Source organism: Protopterus annectens, chromosome 2.part0 (assembly GCF_019279795.1).
Source record: "Protopterus annectens isolate FY-2018-M chromosome 2.part0, PAN1.0, whole genome shotgun sequence".
In the NCBI taxonomy this organism is placed as follows: Eukaryota; Metazoa; Chordata; order Ceratodontiformes; family Protopteridae; genus Protopterus; species Protopterus annectens.
Window position 1 is genome coordinate 1,160,126,680 of NC_056728.1, and position 20,090 is coordinate 1,160,146,769.

General features: G+C 38.2%; 1 protein-coding gene across 2 annotated transcripts in view; it reads right to left on the reverse strand.

Moving 5' to 3' along the window:
* PKD2 (polycystin 2, transient receptor potential cation channel) overlaps positions 1 to 20,090 on the reverse strand; it is a 922,997-nt gene that overhangs the window by 89,593 nt on the left and 813,314 nt on the right. For both annotated transcript variants that reach the window (XM_044061361.1, XM_044061360.1), the window contains exon 11: positions 5,381 to 5,502. In XM_044061361.1, coding sequence (XP_043917296.1) covers positions 5,381 to 5,502 — 122 coding nt within the window. The remainder of the gene's footprint in view (positions 1 to 5,380; positions 5,503 to 20,090) is intronic.

Consider the following 20,090-nt stretch of genomic DNA (forward strand, 5'->3'; position numbering starts at 1 on the left):
GAAGTTACAATCTAGATTGTTGGATGTCATTATCCTTTGTCAGTTGTTAGTAAGATCAATGCCATTAAAATGAAGACAGTGCAGCCTACCTGCTGTGCATGCTATCGAGGGACTTAAAGTAGGGTTTGGTTCACATCAATTCATAGAAGTACTTCCAAATTTGATCTATACAGTGCCAAACTTCAGATAGCCTATAAAAATTTAGGTTGTGTCAAACTCAAGACAGGTATGGGGTACCTTATACCAATGTTATTACTTGAGTTATGCTACAGCAAGCTTTCTGAAGTGAAGGTTGTGGTTCTCCAAGGCTTCACAAGGTCCTAGCTGGCTAGCCACTCAAAGCAGGTTTCTTAGGAGGAGCTGGCTCTCACCATAGATTTTACCATATCCTGGTGTAAGTCACTTTGTAATACGATTTCTTTTTGTCTATTTTTTCTGGAGATAAAAACTATTTTGGTATATCACTGGAGGCAAGTGTTTTGCATCAAAATCAGTCTCTAGTTACAAAATACAGTATATTGGCTTTTGTCCTAATAAACACATGAAACTGACAGAAGACATGGAGATAATTCTTTAGTTCAGCTTAAAAAAATAACTTTCTTATGTAAAAAATGTCTTTCTGGGTTATATGACAAAGGTTTCAGAGAAAAATTTGACTGCAAAATATGAGAACAAAATAAGGCAAGTGCAGCACACAGCAAAGCTAAATTGCACAGGCTATAATGCTGTGACCAGGAACTAGTGATCACTCAGTGTCAATACCACAAATAGGTACCAGATGTTTGCACTGCATAGCCACGGATCAGTGAACAATATTTCTCAAAAAAAATATATACATATTAAAATATGCCTGATGTATGCAGCTGCACAACACAAAATTAAGAAAATCATACAAAGATCAATCAAAGAAAGCTGTCACAGGTGCAGTACACATTCGCAGAGTATTTAAGCTACATGGAAATGCTACCTGAGCAAGCCTGCACCTGGACAGGTAGGATATGTCTACAGATGTCAGCAGCACAATAGAAATGCATCACAGGTCATATATGCACCTCCACTCCTTTCAAAATAAGGAAAAGCTGAGAATTAGGCATAGAATGTTACTTGTAAAGAAACAAACAAGGAGAGTATGCTGGTGCTACATTAAGAAACTATATGGTAGATGCCATGGACATGGTTAAAATCCATAGATACAGGGCGTAAGCTACTCCGAACTGACCCTGTGACTAGAGCCGAGAGTGTCAGGGGACTTGCATGTCATCAGGGATTCGGTCAATGCAGCTGCTGATCCACCCTGCAGGGTGCTACAATAGTAACACTACCCTTGATGAAGACAGTGTAACCACTACCTTACAAGAGCAGTGAAAAGATGATATATGCTTGCAATAATAGTGAATTTATGCATGCTTGTGTTTTAACTTTGACAGATGCTTATGCATTGTATCTATTTTTGGTATGCATATTTGTTTAATGTGACCTTTGACTTATTAACATCAGTTGATATTTTAGTATTTTTATTGTTGCTAATAATTCTTTACTCTCATTTCGATGAGGTATATGACACTCAGAGTTTTATACAGGGCTTTACTATTCATTTTTGAATAAGTGATGCTGCCCCTTTATATTTTTGAAAGTTGAGATGATTAGACTAATGTTCTGATTGGCTGGAGAACAGTATAATAGAAAAAAGGGAAATGTAATGCAGTATCTTGATTTTGGTCTGAAGAAGCTTTATGCGAAAGCGCTTACCAGTGTGCACAATAAAGAACGATTTTATTTCAAGGACTGCTTCTTTGGATTTATATATTTTTGTGTGAGCTGCATGGTCGCTATCACTGTTTGGATTATTCCTGCTGTTTTGTCTATTTCATTACAGTGGTGCATTTGCCCAGGAGAGTGTTTTGTGGTACTGTTTTTTACATATGCGCCTATATTTCTTGAATGCTTTTGGAAAATATATATTTTTAATAAAAACAACTAACTTCACTGCTAAACAAAGTGACAAATGAAATTGCAGTAAATCTGCTTATGTGCAGAACAAGCAAAACACAAAGGAAACAAAGAAAATGTCATTTTTTCAGCCTACGGATTTTTTTTTTTAAAGGAAGAAGACACTTTTCACTTTTAGAATATACATTTGAAGTATGCAGTAAAAATGCCATATGCAAATAAACTATAGCATTCTGGAAAAATGGTCAACAGTGGTCTATAGTACAAAAATATGCTTAAAAATATAGCGTAAAACCCTCAACATCTGACACTGTTACATTGTTTTGCTACTTAACATGGGAATGTATAATGTTGCTGCTATTCTGACTGTGGTATGATTAAAACTGATTTCAATTAAGAGTCATTAGGTACAGGCATGTTTAATTATATACCTGTGCTCCAACATGGTCTGTACATGTACCGACATTCAGACTTGGACGAATTGATTCACACTCACCATCATGGTTGAGCATTCCCATTTAGCCACTGACTTGAAATCGAGTGCCCTGATGTGAAATGTCACCTGATTAAAGCTCAGCCATGGATAAGGCTCAGCCATACCCCTCAACCTCTTAGTGCAAGAGGTCTGGACAAAGCCTGACAAAATGGGGGACAAATGCCCAAAAATAGGGACACATTTTAATTATTGATCTTACAAACTTAGAAAGTTACTAGAATAATAGGATTTGTGTTAGCATGCATTTTTTTGAAGGATATGAAGTCTGAATCTCAAATGCATGTCATTATTTAGTGACATTAATCTAAGTCATCCCAGTGATGTGTCAAAAAAAAACTTTTTATGAGGAACAGACCAAAAATATGAGGCAAAAATCTGGGCATTCTGCAAAAATCTGTACAGTTGAATGGTATGGACTCACCCCCCCATGTAACCAACACTTCCCCATCCCCAACTAGAGGCCTACGTTAGGAGTCTCAGATCTGTCGCATCAGAGAGTAGGCAACCTTGGTACAGTAAACTTTCAGTTAACCGGAACTTCAGCAACCAGGGACTCTCAAGCAATCAGCAAAAAAATATTGAAGAAATACAGTACAATTTTCATGTGTTGCACTTTGTTTCCCCCCACAAAAACATACCTTGCATTTTTAGAATTTTAGAGTTTTAAAAATGAAGATGGGAATAAATTCTCTCACTTCCCCCTACCTGAGAACAAGTCAAACCAAACAAATAGTATAGGGTACAGTATTAGTCAGGCCTATTTTTAATAGTAACTCTCAAGCAACTAGAAACTACAGTTATCCAGCATATACCAATCCCCAAGGGTGCCAGTTAACTGAGAGTTTACTGTACAACTCCCTGAGGACCATGCTCTGCATCCCCATAGGCTCTGCTGGTGTATCACAGGTTCACAGTAAGTACTAGGCTAAATGCCCCTGTGGGTTACTTTACGCTTAGTCAGTTTCCCTGTCAAAGGTGAGAATCAAACCCTGTACTTTTTGACTGTGAAGTACACACCCCAACTATTATACCAACCCACCATCCTCTTATTAACAGTGTAGCTCTAACTCCCTGGTCTGGCAAACACTTTCATTTAATTAACTACTCAACATGCTAGGACCACCATACAATAACTGCTTGTACATTCTATGTTTTTATTGCATAATAGATCAAATCTACAAAAAGGGCCATTTGGTCTAATCTACTTACCTTTACAATAAAATGAGATGCAATAATGGACCTAGACAATGCATTACTATCTAAATATAGATTTCTTTTTAAATTCCCAAGGCAGTATGAAATGCATGTCTTAAATGTGGGACTGATGCTTCATGTCACAGGTAAGACATTTTTAAATAGCAAGGCAATAAATATGTACCTGTGTTGTCTAAATTTTCCAACTTTTAGTCAGTTTGAACACGAACTCATATCCAACAATAATACACATAAAAGGCTGCCTATGGGACATGACAAACACAAAAATAAACAACAACAGGGACAAGCAGGCCACAAACTGCTAAGACTTATTACAGGTAGCCTGATGACTGTAGCCCAAAGGCCTATACACCAGATGGAGGCAAAATGACCACCACAAGAAAGGTGCAAGATAAGCACTGTACAGTCCATGCTGGAGAATGAAAACTGCACCAGTACAATGGAGAGACCTAATGGTTCCTAATGTTCGTGGTGATTGAACAAGGTTGTTTTTTTTAATTTCTTCAGCTCCTTCTCTGCAGTTCTGCCCTTTTACAGGCTTTCTGCTTAAATGTGTCTTCTTTCTCCTTTTTTCTTCTTCAGAGCCATCTTTAAACTCTCCTGCATTTTTCTTCTTTGGCTTTGAGGTCAACTTTTGACTGGTTGTGCACTTATCATTACTACTTTACACTCCTGAACTAGACTGTAGTATATTTCACTTAAAACTGAACTTTGTCATGCCTATCTTCTTTGAATAATACAGGAAGGGTGATAACAAAATAAAGCAAGTCCATTAGAAACTAAAATGAGGAAGAATCATAAAAAGAAGCTGACAAACTTGCCCTTTTTCAGGCTTATCATTCAACAGAAGTGCAAGAAAAAACAGAATTTCTCCTGTGTTTTCAAGAACACCAAGTAAACTTTCAATTTCTTTACAAAGAAAAACTGTTTTTTAATGACAGAAAAACACAAAGTCTTTTATGGCATGAAAAAAATCGCAAGGTATGTAGATGAAACAGACATTTGAAAGCAGTTGCTGGCATCATAATTTTGGGTGGAGTGAGGAGAGAGCATTCTCTCGGCAAATGTCTGTTGCTAGGAAAGAATACAAGAAGCCAATGTTGCACTGGTAGAGTTCCAACTAGTGGCATTTGCTGCAACAAAATCTCAGAGTACAATGCAATAACACACTATCCCAGATTTAAACAGGTTTAGGCAAAATGTGAACGGAGCAAGAATGTATGCCAAATGAAATACAAATCAAAATAAAGCCTACATTCTTCTGCAATTACATGAAAATGAGAGACTGCAGTTCATGGAAAATGTGTTGTAAAATGCATTTGGAAAGATGATGGCTACACAAGCTGAAAAGCATGCATCATAAAAACTTTTTAAAATTTGACTATGTAAAAAAAAAAAAAAAACACAATATTACGTTTTTTTTTTTTTGGAAACAGTAATTTGTGATTTATATTCTGTGCAATACCTAAAATATAAGAAAGCTGAAAGCCTTGAAGAAAAATGTATATGATGCTTACTATCTGCCCTTGACATTCACAGCCTTGACACACAGGCAAAAGTAAGGCTGCTGAAGGCATACATGGCGTGTGTTACAATTGACTTGTACAGCTGAGAAGAGTAATGGCGGCTTTAGACAGCTAGTAGTGACCTTTAAAAAATAACAGCAAAGACATCAGCTTTGGTCAAACAAAGTTTTGTAGAAGAAAGAGGATTAGTTACCCTTTCAGATCTTGACGTAATTCATCAAAATTTAATTTGCCCCCAGCCTGGCGAAGACTTTCAGAAATGTCATCAACTGTAGTCTTTCTCAGTCTAAGCTTATCCATAGCTTTATTGCAGCCCTAAGGAAAGGCAAAATAAAATTTCTAATAATCAGTCATTTAAAAATAAATCTGAATTATAAAACATTACAGGTCCTTATCATTAGATCTCAAGCTTTGAAGCTTTCAGCCCTCTAAACAGTCCAATGGTTGACCATGGAATCAGTTCAAAAACATACTATTTAGCTGAAGGAAGCTACCTATAACACTGAATTGCAAAAATTTAACTTGTTTTTTGGGTGTTCTTTGTCTTCACCAATTTAAGCTTTCTACATTCTTATACTAAAAATGCACCTAGAGGAAATAAATATAAAGTAAAGTAATTCGCTGCTTTCCCTTGAAACAGAAAAACAGGATATTGTTAGTCAAAATGTGAAATGAGACGCTATTTATCAACTGTCCGATGAGCTAATAATTATATCTTATCAACTGAAAAAATATTCAAGAAACAATGGCATGTCACAATAAAAGCTCAAGCAACAGCTCTGCTGGCTTACAGGGATAAGTCCCTGAACATGGCCTAGGTTGCAGGAGTTCAATTAGCAGTTTGGGCACTTGACAGAAATGGTAGGGGAAGAACTGGCAGAGTGTGTGTGTGTGTGTGTGTGTGTGTGTGTGTGTGTGTGTGTGTGTGTGTGTGTGTGTGTGTGTCATGCGTGCATGTGGGGAGGGGAGGGAAGGACAGACACTGCCAGAATCTCTCAGAAGAGGAATGGCATTGTATTGGCACTCTGGAGAAAGACTTTTGGGCCACCAAGCCAATGTCTGGTGGCAGCCCTCATTAGGTGAGCACTGAAAGCAATACTTCACTTATTTAAATTCACATTACTCCTCTTTTCCTTAGTCCCACGTGTACGTGTTCCACTGAATAACCATTCTGAAAACCGGTATCAAATCACATGTTCAGTTCTTTCCAAGTGTGTCTACTGTAACATAGCTATTTGTACTCTACATTTTAACATAGTTCACTATGCTTTCTTCTTTGTATTTATCTGTGAGACCACTGACATTTAAAGACACTTCAGAAAGCAACATTGTATTAAAAAGTTATTATTCCCACCTTTTATGTACAAGACCTTTTTTGTTAAATGTCTAGCTACAGCCTTTGTGTTTCATGCATACACTGTTTGGCAGGTTGAACTTTTATATAGTTGTTTCTTGTCATATCCAGTTAAGCCTTTGTCACATCTTACAAAACATTTTGTTTTATTTAAAGCCCTCAAAAATACCCCCCAAACTTATTAATTTAATACTAACACAAAAAACTACGTACATCTGCAAATATTTAAGTTTTACCCTCCTAACAGGAACAAATGCCCCAAACTGACACCAACATTCACAGACTTGAGTTAATCTAAAAGAAAGGCTATCTATGCTAAGATGCATGGTGCAGCCTGTGCTCCTACTAAGTGGTAACTGCTTTTGTCTTATCTTTATAGCTTCCCCAGCTGGGAAACCCCCTGAATGCTTTCAGAGAACACTATCTCCTAGCCAGTTTCCCTTTCTTTCCCCCCCCCAATCAATCACTCTCCACCAGACTGCAACCAATTTCGCTTTAGCAGATTATTTCTATGGAGACATGAGGGCCAGATGCAGAATTCTTACTTAGCATACATTCATTTGCTAGGGAAAAAAGCCTCATAATATTCATTTTCTTCATTAACTTGCCTTGATTTAGTAACAAATTTTAAGAATTTAAGTTCCTTAATCCAGCCATTCTCTCACGCAAGAATGAGAAAAAGCACATTATTATTTTGTCATGCTCTTTTAACCAGGCCTTTTTGCACTGCAGTGCCTACATTTCTTAAAACTGAACAAGACAGAAGGGAGAAAGAAAGGGAAAAAAGCAGTACCTATTTACAATCACCATTACACTTAAAAATAACATTCTTCTAGTAAACTCTCATGCTCCCTTCCTTCTCTTCAATATTTTCCATGGAAGCATTGGAAAAGGGTTTTTACAGGTACTGTGTCTCTCTGTGGTGTTTATTACCAGAAGAAGCAGCAAAGTATCCTTTAGTTTCACAGCTCACTTTTTGCTGGACAAACTTTTGAATTTCCTTGTTAGCATGTATTTCATCAAAAATGATTTTGTCCCTCCAGGGAAGAATAAAATGAAGACAGCTGGATACAGCAGTTTGAATCTCACACCTGCATCTCAACATTCCCTGAATAATGGAATGAATGTACACTTCTGCCTAGTGTACGAGTAATCATTCTCCATAAATACTCTGCGGTCTCCCATTTTTAGTATTTTGTCCTTTTGCCAGAGTTTTGTTAGAATTAACTCCTTCTGCTGGTAGGATTGAATCTTTATTACTAAAGGGACCTAGGTTGCTTTCTCATAGCCAGGTTTAGAATATACACACATTGTACCCTTTCAACGAACACCTCCTACTGTGGAATACCAGTCCAGTTGCTTATTTGTGCTTTCACAGAATTAATGCAGTCTGTTCCTTCCAGCTTCTCTGGTACAGCTGAAAATCTCAGGTTTTCCCTAGATGCTCTGGCCTCTAATTGTATTAGTTTTTGAAATATCTCTTCCTGAGCAGTCTCGTATTCAAGCCAGTCTTTTCTTCATTTCAACCTCTGATTTTTACAGCTTTATCACCTCATCTGAATATCTGTTTAAAGTTTCTTCCATTTTTTATAGCCTTTATTGTGTTGATAAATCTACTGGCCTTCTCTGTTGAGTTTCTGTTTTCACATTGGGAGAGATAGAGAGTTAAGCTGCTACTCAGTGTGCAGCCATCTTGGAAGTCCCATCTATCTCTAACCTTGGCATACTTAAAAAGTCTTCCATAAATATTTCCATTTATGCTTTTTTCTTGATTTCCACATTTCTCTGCTTTATACAAATTTTTATAACATTTCTGAAATGTCTCTAATACCTCTGCAGGACATCTGTTTATTTTTCTTGATATAGGTTCTCTAAGCTTGGCAATAACCCTTTCTATTTTTCTGTTGTCTGAGTTGTTGTGTTAAGTTTTTAATGATCCGGAGTTATCAAAAAAGGTTGTGCAACAGCAATATTTCTAAACTCATGCATATTACCAGGAACTCCCTTATTTTCTCTTTAGAACTTTGCTGTTGTCCCTCTTCTTCTTCTGTGAGATTCCTGTTATTTTGCAAGAACTTTGCCAGCCCCTCTAAATAATTCTTGTAACTTCTTAACCACACATCGTTTTCTTTTATTTCTAATATCATTTTTAAACTCCACTTTCATTTTATCCTACTCACTAGCTATAACTTCTAAAATACTTTCCATCTTCCATAATAACTCCCGAATAATTTCCACTACCATTCCTTAAATTCTTCTCTTTTTAACAGATAGGTGGGAAAGCGAAATGTCTCATTTTTACTTCATTAACCTGCATTTTTATTTTAGTTATTATTGTCACATGATCTTAAATAATTATTGGATGTGTGTCAAAGCCCTCAATTAAATGCATATGTTCTGTGAAAATAACATTTCTTTGAAGTCTAGCCCTGTTATTGTACCTTAGGGAATAATATGTAAATTCTCTCAAGAGTTCCTTCTACTGAATTTACATCTTCCATACCAAACATTTATAATTTTCTTCAGTAATCTACCCTATTTTGTTTATTTTCCCTTCTAGCCCTCCCCCGATACATCCAGACTGTTGCAAATCAAGTTCTGGTCACCATTTATACAGCCGATATAAAAAGTCTACACACCCCTGTTAAAATGCCAGATTTTTGTGATATAAAAAATTAGACCACAAAAAATCATTTCAAAACTTTCCCCACCTTTAATGTGACCTATAACCTGCACAATGCAACTGAAAAACAAATTAATCTGTTAGGGGAAAAAAATATAAAAACTCAAAAACATATAATACGCTGGTTGCCTAAGTGTACACACCCTTAAACTAATACTTTGTTGTCCCCCACTCCTGAGTGAATTGTGGAGCTGCCATTCATGGGGGTCCAGTAAGGTCCTTCTTAGGTGGTCTGCCAGGGTTTTGCTGATCCCTGGTAGGTAGTGGGCTATTAGGTGTAGTCCCAATGGAACAGGCTGTCAGCCAGAGGTTCATGGCTAGCCTGCACAAAGGGTAAGATTGGGTCCCTCCCTGTTTGTTGCTGTACCACAACATTACTGTGGTGTTGTCTGTTTTGATAAGGAGAACCCCTGGCTTGATAATGGGTTTGAAGGATGTCAGAGCCTTTTGTACTGCCATCATTTTTTTCTGGTTGATGTGTAAGGGGAGGTGGTGGGTATCCCAAAGACCTTTGGTGCACCTGCCTTCTACGTGTGAGCCCCAAGCAATATCTGAGGCATTGGTGGTAATAGTCTGCCTGGTGGGGATGAAGGAAAGATCATTGTTCTGGGCACATGCCCCTGCCCACCAGAGAAACTCGGCCCTTATACAGGGGATCAGAAGGAGGGAGGTCTCTAGAGGTTGAGAGTGCTGACACCAAAGGTTCTTTAGATGCCACTGAAGTTTTCTCAGCTGAAGCCTGGCCAGAGGAATTAGAAGGATGCAAGATACCATGTACCCCAAGGCTTGCAGGAACTTCCTCGCAGTGAGGTGACTTCTGGAAGCCAGCCTGGAAAAGTAGAGAGACAGGAAGCTCTGCTTTTCTGGGGATAGGAAGGTCATTTGGGACAACGTGCCCAGCAGTGCTCCCAAGAAAATGATCTTCCTGGAGGGTGTTTGCTTGGAGTTCTTCTTGTTGATGGTGAACCCTAAGGAAGTTAGGCAGCTTTTGACAAAGAGGAAGTCCTGGAGCAGCTTTTCTTTGCACACTGCCCGAATGAGGCAGTCGTCTAGATACAGGTAAATCTGTACGTTTCTCTCTCTGCAAAATGCTATGGCCGGGGATAAGCATTTGGTGAATACCCTGGGAGCAGTAGATAAGCCACAGGGTAGCGCTGAGAACTGAAAGCGTTGTGAGCCTGCTGTGAAGTGCAGGAATTTCCTGCAGGGATGTGGAGGCATCCTTTAGGTCTAGGGTCACTAACCAGGCAGTTTTTGTCAGCATACGCAGCAGCTACTGCAAAGTTAACATTTTGAATTTTGGGACCACCAGGAAGATGTTCAGAATGGATAGATCCAGGATGGGGCACCAAGTGCCCTCTTTTCTGGGAACAAGGAATAGCCTGGAATAAAAGCCTTTGACTGTTTGATCTGGGGGGAACAGGTTCTACTGCCTCCTGGGATATGAGAGTTTGGACTTGTTTCAATGCCTCTGCCCACTGATTTGGAGGTAAATCTGGTTATCCTTTTGGAACTGGGAGTTCATTGAAAGAGGATTTGTATCCCTGAAAAATGATCTTTAAGACCCATTGGTCCTTTGTTACTGAAAGCCAATTTTCTTTGCAGAGGGAGAGCCTTCCTCCTAGCTTTTGATGAGTGAAAGGAGGGTAGAGGGGAGAGAAGGAGCCAATGAGAATTTTTGTCATAGAAGGATGGTTTAGAACTCCCTGCCTTTGGGGTGGAGGTGGTCTACTGTTTGGTTCTCTGTTGTCCCTGGGGTAGGGGCCTGGATGGTTTGTCCCTGCGGGGCTTACCTTGCCCCTGTCTGCTAGGTGCTTAGAGGGAAAATTCCTGCTGAACCTAGGAGGTTGAACCTTAAAGAAATGTTTTACTGTTTGAGCAGATTTTGGTTTGTCTTCCATTTTTTAAGCACCTCTTCTGCTTTTACTCCAAGCAAGCAGTCCTCATCCAAGGGTGCATCAATTAATTTAGACTTGACATGAGAGGCTGTTCCTTCAACCATGAATGTCTCCTAATGACAGATTCTGACACTACTGCCCTGCTTGAAGCTTCTAGTGTGTCATATCCACAGTGTAATGAGTGTTTAGCCACTTGACAAGTAGAGTGGAGTAAATCTGCTAACTCCTTTGAATTGGCACAGTCAGGAAATGTTGAAATCTTTTGCTTTAATAGTTCCAAAATGGGTTGTTGATATATTAACATATGGAACCGACAGTTGAGTTCTCTGATAACTAAAGTTGCAGAGGTGTATACTTTTTTACCCCATCTGTCTAGAGCTCTGGAATCCTTGTCAGAAGGAATAGAATTCTTAGCAGAACTAGCCTTAGCTCCTTTAGGTCCCTGTGTAATGACCTCCGATCTGCAGCAGGATTTCTGTAGAGGTATTTGTGAGAATCCGGTACTCTGTAATACCCGTCAGGTTTTCTGGGAGCAGGTGGGAAGGCATCAGGAGTTAAGCTGGATTCATGGAAGACATCAACCACCTCTTAGATTGGGGGGATGGCCAAAGGTATGTGCTGGGGTAGGTCTAGAAACTCTCTTAGTCTTTTCTTAGACTGGGGAAGTCCTAAGATTCCCAGTGGAAATGTTCCCCGAGGGTGTGAAGGGTTTCCGCAAAGGAAAGGTCTTCTGATGGGGAGGCAGAAGGGATAGATTCCTCTGCATCTGAATCCTCATACGCAGTAAGAGGTTGTTGTTCCTTTTCAAAATCTGAATAATTAGATTCCTCTGAATCCTGTTCTGTCATTATTTCAGGAGAAGGGAATCTTTTCTTTTTAGAAGTTGTGGCCTGACTACCCCTGATAAGGGAGATAAGATCCTCCACCATTTTAAGCATTTGGGCTTGGGGTGGTGGAGCAGGAGTAAGATGGTGGCTAGAGGTAGATTTTCTAGGAGTGGCCTGGCTTCTAGGCCTAAGAGTATCTATCGGTCTGAGAGAAATGGTAGTCGGATGAGATTATGTCATTTTTTGTCTAGAATCGGTAGTGCGAAAGGCCTCCTTGGAAGCCGGTGCCTGTGTCGTGGCTCTGGACCCAACCGAGGCAGAGACAACCAAACGCTCTGAAGATGCTCTGAAGATGAGAAGATTTCTGTGGCATGCCAGACTCTGAAAGGGTCTCAGTAGAAGCCTGCATAGATATCATATTGGGCATCAGGGGCTGCGAAAGCGCCTCACTGAATTCTGGAGAACTGATGACCTGCTTAGGGGTAGCATTGTCAGAAGGCTTAGCCTTGTGTAGTCTGTCTCTATCTTTATCTCTATGTTTTTTAGGTATGCCTACAGTTTGTTGGCTGATGGATGCCATTTTGGAAAGCGAAGACTGAAGGTGAAAATACCTGTCTACAATAAGAGCTCTACGATGAATGGTTCTTGCGTTAAAGAGGGCACAGAACTGGCAATGGGGGACGTCGTGGTCTGGGCCTAAAGAAGTGACGCAGGATGAATGAAAGTCCCGGTGTGGGATACGCTTTCCACAGGCAAGACAATTGTTAACTTTTTCGGACATCGGTTAGTGCAAGAAAAAAGGATTCCCAATGGGGTACTTAGCTTTCTGATGTTTTCAGCTGTAATTTGAACTCTGGTAGTGACCTATCGGCACACTTGCAAACTGCTTCTGCTACAGGCTCCACGGCAAGAAAGACTGATGTAATGGCGTCGGCTGCCTTGCTTTATAGCACTGATGCCCTGAAGTTAGTCAGCAAGCGACAGCAGCAGACGCAGAAAAACAATGACTCTGGTATTCAGGCCGGCCGAGGGTTACCAGAGCAGGGATAACAGACAGGTGATGACTGCAACAGTGAAACACGAAGAACATCAGAAATTGTTTTACTTATAGTTACCCCCCCCCCCCCCCCGAGTCCATCCAGATATTAATGACAAGAAGTTGGGCCAAATGCCATTTAGTTCCCCCAGAGGTGTAACAAAGTCAACAAAAGTCAATTCTTTAAATTTTTTCTTGTACAGCCACATTTCACAAATGTAACTAATGTTTTGTAATCTCACATTTATTCATCAAGTTCCATGTTGCTGTTCATCTAGATCTCCAACAAAATAAACTCCTTAGGTGCACAATAAAGTTCCAGACAGTAGGACCATTCACAAATTCATTTTATTTTAACACACGAAGCATAAAATAATAAAATTCTACACACGAAGCACATAAACGCTAATACTACATACATTTGAATGAGCAAAAGTTACCTTAAAATGAAATGTTCATAAACAATGATTTTAACATTTTTTTCATGGTTTTACAATGATTTTAACGTTTTTGCATTAATAAGTCTGTTCAGATGAAAGTAGTAATGTTTTTATTTATTTTCATTCATGTTTCATACATTTATACAATACATTGCTGTTTTATACGTTTTGGTATAACAATCTCTTTAAGAATTAATTAAACATGTTTATTGTTTACAGCTATTGTAAAAACCCACAGCTGAGGAAGTGTTACAAACGAAAACGTATGTTTTAGCGTTTATGTGCTTTGTGTGTAGGATTTTATCATTTTATGCTTTGTGTGTTAAAATAAAATGAATTTGTGAATGGTCCTACTGTCTGAAACTTTATTGTCCACCTAAGGAGTTTATTTCGTTGGAGATTTCTTGTACTTTTTGGACTCTTTGGCATTATTCTGGTTCATCTAGATCTCACTAATCCAGCCTCTGGTTCAGTTCCAAGGTTCCACCAATTATTTGTCAACTCCTGTACTTTTATCTGTCTTTTAAGCATTTTCCTGTGGAACACTGGAGAAGATTTCACTGGCAATGTCTCTCTATTACCTTTATTAAACAGAAGAATAAGAATAACCCCCTTCTGCTTGATGAATCACTTTTTGTTGGACATACTTTTATATTTCCTTCTTAGTCTGTTCTGCATCAAAAATGACTTTGAACCTCCTGGAAAAATATTCTGAAGACAGCTGGATATATTTCCTGATTGCTGGAATAAATGTGCTTCTCTTCTGCCTGGTAAACAGTGGATAACCATTTTCAAACACTCTACCGTCTCCAATTTTTAATACTTTTCCCTTCTGCCACAGTTTTGTCAGGATGAGCTCTTTCTGCTGGTATGATTGCATCTTTACTAATACAGGTCTTGGCTGCTTTCCCATGGTCAAGTTTGGAGCATACATATGATGTGCCCTTTTAATTAACAAATCCTGCTGTGGAATACCAGTCCAGTTGCTTATTTGTAGAAACCAACAAAAAGTAAGCAGATAAGTAATGTAGAACAAAAAGCCAGCAGATAAGTAATGTACTTGTGTATCAAGTACTGTCAGATACACAGGTTAAAGCCATCACAGAAAGACGGTCTGTTTTTGTGTTTGACTTGCTGATAACTGGGATGATTACAGTTTGTTTAAATATTGTAATGTAGACCAACCATTAATACCAGTGTTGTATGGACTTTCAAAGGTGCATAAAGACATTGTTAACCTTCCAATGAGACCAGCAGTATCCAGTAAGGGGTGGGCCACAGAACCCTTCTCAATTTTTACTGAGAAAAGTTTGCATCCCACTGTAGATATGGAAGAAACAGTCAAGAGGAACAATGGTTTTGTAAAACACATAGTGTGGTACAAACTTTTTGTGGAAGATGTATTTATTTTATGGAAGGGATCAACTGGCTTGATATATGAATTTATTGATTATTTACTTTCGACCACATTTTGAGGTTTAAATAAACAGCCTTTAGAGAGTGTACAGAGTTTATAGATGTCAAATTGACTAGAGAAGCTCTAGGGGAGTTGAAGATATCCATTTTTAAAAAGAAATGTACGAAAAATACTATCTTACATAAAACAGGTATGCATCCTCATCACATACCCAGAAATGTAGGAAAGGGTCAGGTGTTAAGGGTGATGACGCTGCATTATGATGATGGCATGTTACAGGACGCCTTGTTAGAAATGAAAAGGGATTTTTTTACTGAGAGACTATACGGAAAGAGAGTTAGATGAGTGTATTAATGAACTGAGATCAACTAGACACACAAAAGGGAAACCCTACTTTTCAGATGATGTTAGGTATGGAAGGGAGGAGAATAATGTTAGAGAAGAGGGTAAACTCAGACTGGTATTGACTTACAGTAGTAATGTTGACACATGGGCCATTTTGCAAGCAGATGACAAGATAAGTGCAGCTGTGAGACAAACACCAAGTTTTAGTTTTAAGAATAACTCATCTTTAAAAAGACAACTATGCTACAAGAACATGAGGGAAGGCTATAAACCACCAACACAATGGCAGGAGACTTTCCCCTGTAGGCATTGCAAGGCCAAGTATGTTTATAGTGGAGGTCTATTTATACATCCTTTAACAGGTTTCCAGATAGAGACATCCTTATATGCAGACTGTGCATGAAACACTTGGGTTTATTTTACATACTGTGTGAAATGTTTTAGTTATTATGTCGGGAAGACCGATAGGACACTGACAGAAAGGGTATTGGAACACGTTAATGATGTAAGACCTAAAAGAATGAAAAGTGCATTAGCACTACATGTTAGTAACTTTGAAATTGGTCATGATTTTAAGTTTTTTGTGTTAGACGTTTTAGAGTGTAATAAGATGGGGGGTGATTTTAAAAATTTCACAGATCAGTGGGAACAAGAGTGGATAGTGCGTCTGAATGCAGATAAGCCTCCTGGCTTAAATGTGTGTGTTACTCTAAAACCTGTGCTTAAGACACGTCCACTTTTTCACTAATCATTGTGTTTCTTTATAGCTATATTATAGATAGATGTTTGGCTATAACTTTAAGGGAAGGACAAGTTTTTACCATGTAATTGATTAATTGATGTTAGGTGTGTATATAATTAATTCAGATGCACTGTGCTAGTAGGTCTGAAGAAGCAGCCAGTAGACTGCGAAAGTTCTCACCTTCTTGTTTTTTATCTTTGTGTATATTTTATTTATTAAAGTTTGGCTTGTCCTCAGCACTGGAGTTCACTCTGGATTTTTTTACTTATCAGTTGCTTATTTGTGCCTTCATAAAATTAAAATAGTCTGTTCCTTCCAGTTTTGCTGGGACTGCAGAAAATCTCAGGTTTTCCCACAAGCTATGTCCTCTAATTCTACCATCCAGGCAGTGTACTTAATAGCCTGTACCTGAATTTACTAAAAGTGAAAGAGTTCCAAGACCTTTTCTCTCGAGTTTCTTTTTTCACACTGGAAGAGCTGACGTTAAGTTGTTGATCGGTGCGCAGCCATCTTGGAAAGTCAACATGAAAATAATTCTTGAAGCAAAAAGTATTAACCTGGGATATTCTGAACCTCTATGGCAATAAAATGTTCAATGTCAAAACCACAGGATGCATCCTTCAATACAGAACCACATTACAGAATAATTTCCATAAGTAATTCCTCTGCTACCTCAGGTGCCTTAGTTACAAATGGGCTAAGTAAAGCACTGCTATGTATTTCCCAAAACATTTGAAGTTAGCAGATCTTCTGAGAAATTCATGTGACAATGCAGTAATTTTGCTACTGTACTGACCTGTCTTCTCTTGTCTGAACAACTATGCTAGCCAGATGAGACTTCAAAGTTGGAAAATCAGCCAGACTATTTTTTCATAGCGGTTTCTCTCTAGTTCATGCTTAATCTTGAAAGTATAAATGCTACTCTACAGCTCTGTTGCTTGCCCCCGCCCATATGTTCAGGTATTGCATAACATCAATCATAAATGTGAGATCTTGTAACTCTGATACAGGCATTTTCTTCTCAACTATAAACACTATCCAGTTAGCATTATTGTGCTACTACAATCCATGACAGCTTTCAGAGTCCTCCAGAAGGCTACTACATTGTTAGTGATTATGAACTTCTGCTCATATAAAACTGCCTTTATTACCACATTTATGTCAGATACCCTCAGTGTTTTGTAGGATATAGACTCTTGGTGTGACATGCAATGCAAGTTACAAAATTCTTAATGCTCATTTAGATGAAGTAGCTTTTCCTTCAACTTTATGCACCCCGGCATCATATGCAACGCTTCATTTGTAGTCAGACTCACTGGATACCCATATGTTGACTGGTAAGTCTAATGGACATGTGGCCCAGGAGCACTGTCTGGTTAAGTGACTTACTCAAGAGTCCCACAGGATGCAAACGAAGGTAGAAGGAATCAAAGCCTGCACTATCAACGCAGCAAACTCAAACACCTCAGAATTAACGCCTTTGATGAAACTACCAGACAGACTTGCTCCCAGTCCACAGCTAATAAAACTGCAGCTTATGTCATGATCTGCAGTCACATCTAGCACTGGAACCAATGAACTATTCCATTACATGCATATAATTATTTGCACAATGAAAGAATACTGACCCACACTGTCAAGATACTTGCTTTCATCAACTGCCATTGAAAAGGCAACAAAGTTAAGCTCATATGATAAATCAATAATTCTCTTTGTAACTATGTTCCTTGAACAACCTGCACTAGTAAATTAATAAATCCTTCCCAATTATGTACACTTCAAATCTACATGCTTTAGCACGTACTTCTTTACTGGCTCTCCCAACAGAAAATGGCTTTGATGCCAGTTCTAGATGGTGAGTTATACAACTCGTATTAATGGTTGCTTTACAAACTATGGGCCTCATTCCAAAAGAATTGTTCTCAGTGTTACTTGACCACTTGCACTGAGACTGTTTTGAAATTTGTCCCCTGGTGTAAGCTTATTAATGGATAGGCTTTACACAGAAGCAAGACACTTTCACTGAGAGCAGGCCTTTTGGAATTAGGGCAACAAACTAAGAGCAACTCTTTTGGAATGGGGTCCAACATCTGCTGCCCCCCCCCCCCCAAAGACTTTCTGCAGCTCATCAACAGCAGCGTTGTTGTTAGTTACATTCCCAGGGTACTGATCACAGGTTTCACTGTGACTAGTTTCATTATGTCTGTGAACATTGAGAACAGCGACCTGCTGTATGCAAATCAAATGTGTTGGTTTTCATTTCTATATTCTTCTTGAAATGCACAACATTCTTTATAAACTTTGGCTTTTTAACAACCCTAAGTCTTGCCTTGACTGTAATTTAAGTACCTTTACAATAATATTTGACAACCTGCAGAAGGGTACAGAAGCCAACATTAAAAATCTAATTCTTATTTGAACTAGTGTCTAGCAACTTCTCTCAATCTAGCACGCGAGATATGTACTTTTGTGAAATTATTTCCTAAATCACAAACCAAAACAAAAGCTCTAATTCTTATTTAGATCAATGTCCTGCAACTTCTTTCAGTTAATCTAGCGATATATACTTGTTCTAAACTATTAACATATCTTACAAAAGTACACACAACTCCAAATGAAAATTCAAAATTCTTAAATGAATTACTGTGTAGCAACTTGTCTGGGCTTCTTTAGTAAGAGAGACATACAGTTGTACAACATTATTCCACAATCTGTGAAAGAACACATATTTATTTATCCTTTGTTGACCAGTTTAGTCCCACTAGGTTAGTAGCCTCTCTTCAGAGGAGACCTGAGGTGGCATTTGTACTACTAGGGGAAATTTGGCAAGGCCTCAAGGAACTTCCCTTTCTCATCACTGTTGCGAGTGGACCCATATTGCAGGAGCATTTAATGTTTCCATTCCAGGCAGCGAGGTGGCTTGGAGGAACAGGGATGCAGATGGAGGGAGAAGGAGATAATGGAGTTGTGAAATATATGGAGGAGAAAGCAAATATCGAGACCATAAAATTTGTGCAAGATGCTGAGGAAATGTTTCAAAGAAATCTGTTTGATGGAGATGAGTCAGCAAATGATGGATGTATGTTTACAACCCACCAGTAGGGAGGGTTGCAAGATGGTTTAAAAGAAATGGTGGTGCAAAGTGAGCCAAATAATGAAGGAGATTGTTCCTGGGGGAACATTATGGAGAAAATACAAAAGGATGACAAAAAGACAATCCTGAAAAACAGTGGTGACATGGAAATGAAAACACATACAAAGTAAAAGAAGGCAAAAGTACAGTAGCAAAAAAGAAGCCAAAAGAAAAATGAAAAACAGAAGTATGTGGTAAGGATTCAAAATAAAGAGGACAAAGAAATGGACAGGTATGAAGTGTGGGCCAATTTAATAGCGCCTTTGGATGTAAAAGCACATGAGGTAAGACCATTTATTCTTATTAACAAAGGGACATTTTGTGACGTTGTATTTCAGACTGTTTTTTCAATGGAAAATTTTCTTGGAGAAAATGAAAAAAAAAAAAAAAAAAAAAAAAAAAAAGACAGTAACCCATTGAATCTTCACGCAACACAACATTTAACCGGGAAAGAAAATGCATGTACAGTTTTGAACAGAGTTAGAGAGACTTTAAAAGGATATTTGAAAACTTTATGTAAAGAAATAGTAGACACTGCAAATGTTCATGACAAAAGGGGTTTATGGACTAGTGGCTAGGATTGTAATACTGTGTTAAAAATAGAAACAGAAAAATATTATACATATACCAAACATAATAAATATGGAGGGGGAACAGGGGTATCGTAAAAAAAAAGTGAAACAAAACTGTTACATTTGTGGGGAAATGGGACATGATACAAAAACAAATGAAATGTATAACAAAATTGGACATTTATGGATGGATTGCAAAAATGACAATAACAGTAAGGAAAAAGAAAAGAAAATGAACAAATATAAATTATAGTACTAGTAGAAATAAAAGAAAATTAGATGAGAAAAAATAAAGACTTAGAAGAAGGTTCTGAAATAAGTGACGAAGAAAATATTAATTGGGAGGTAATAAAAATTCTATTGATTGGTAAAAGACAGAAAAAATAAAATTTAAAAGGATAAGTACAAATAAAAAAGAATAAATACAGCTAATGATCGGTGGATGGTATAATGGTT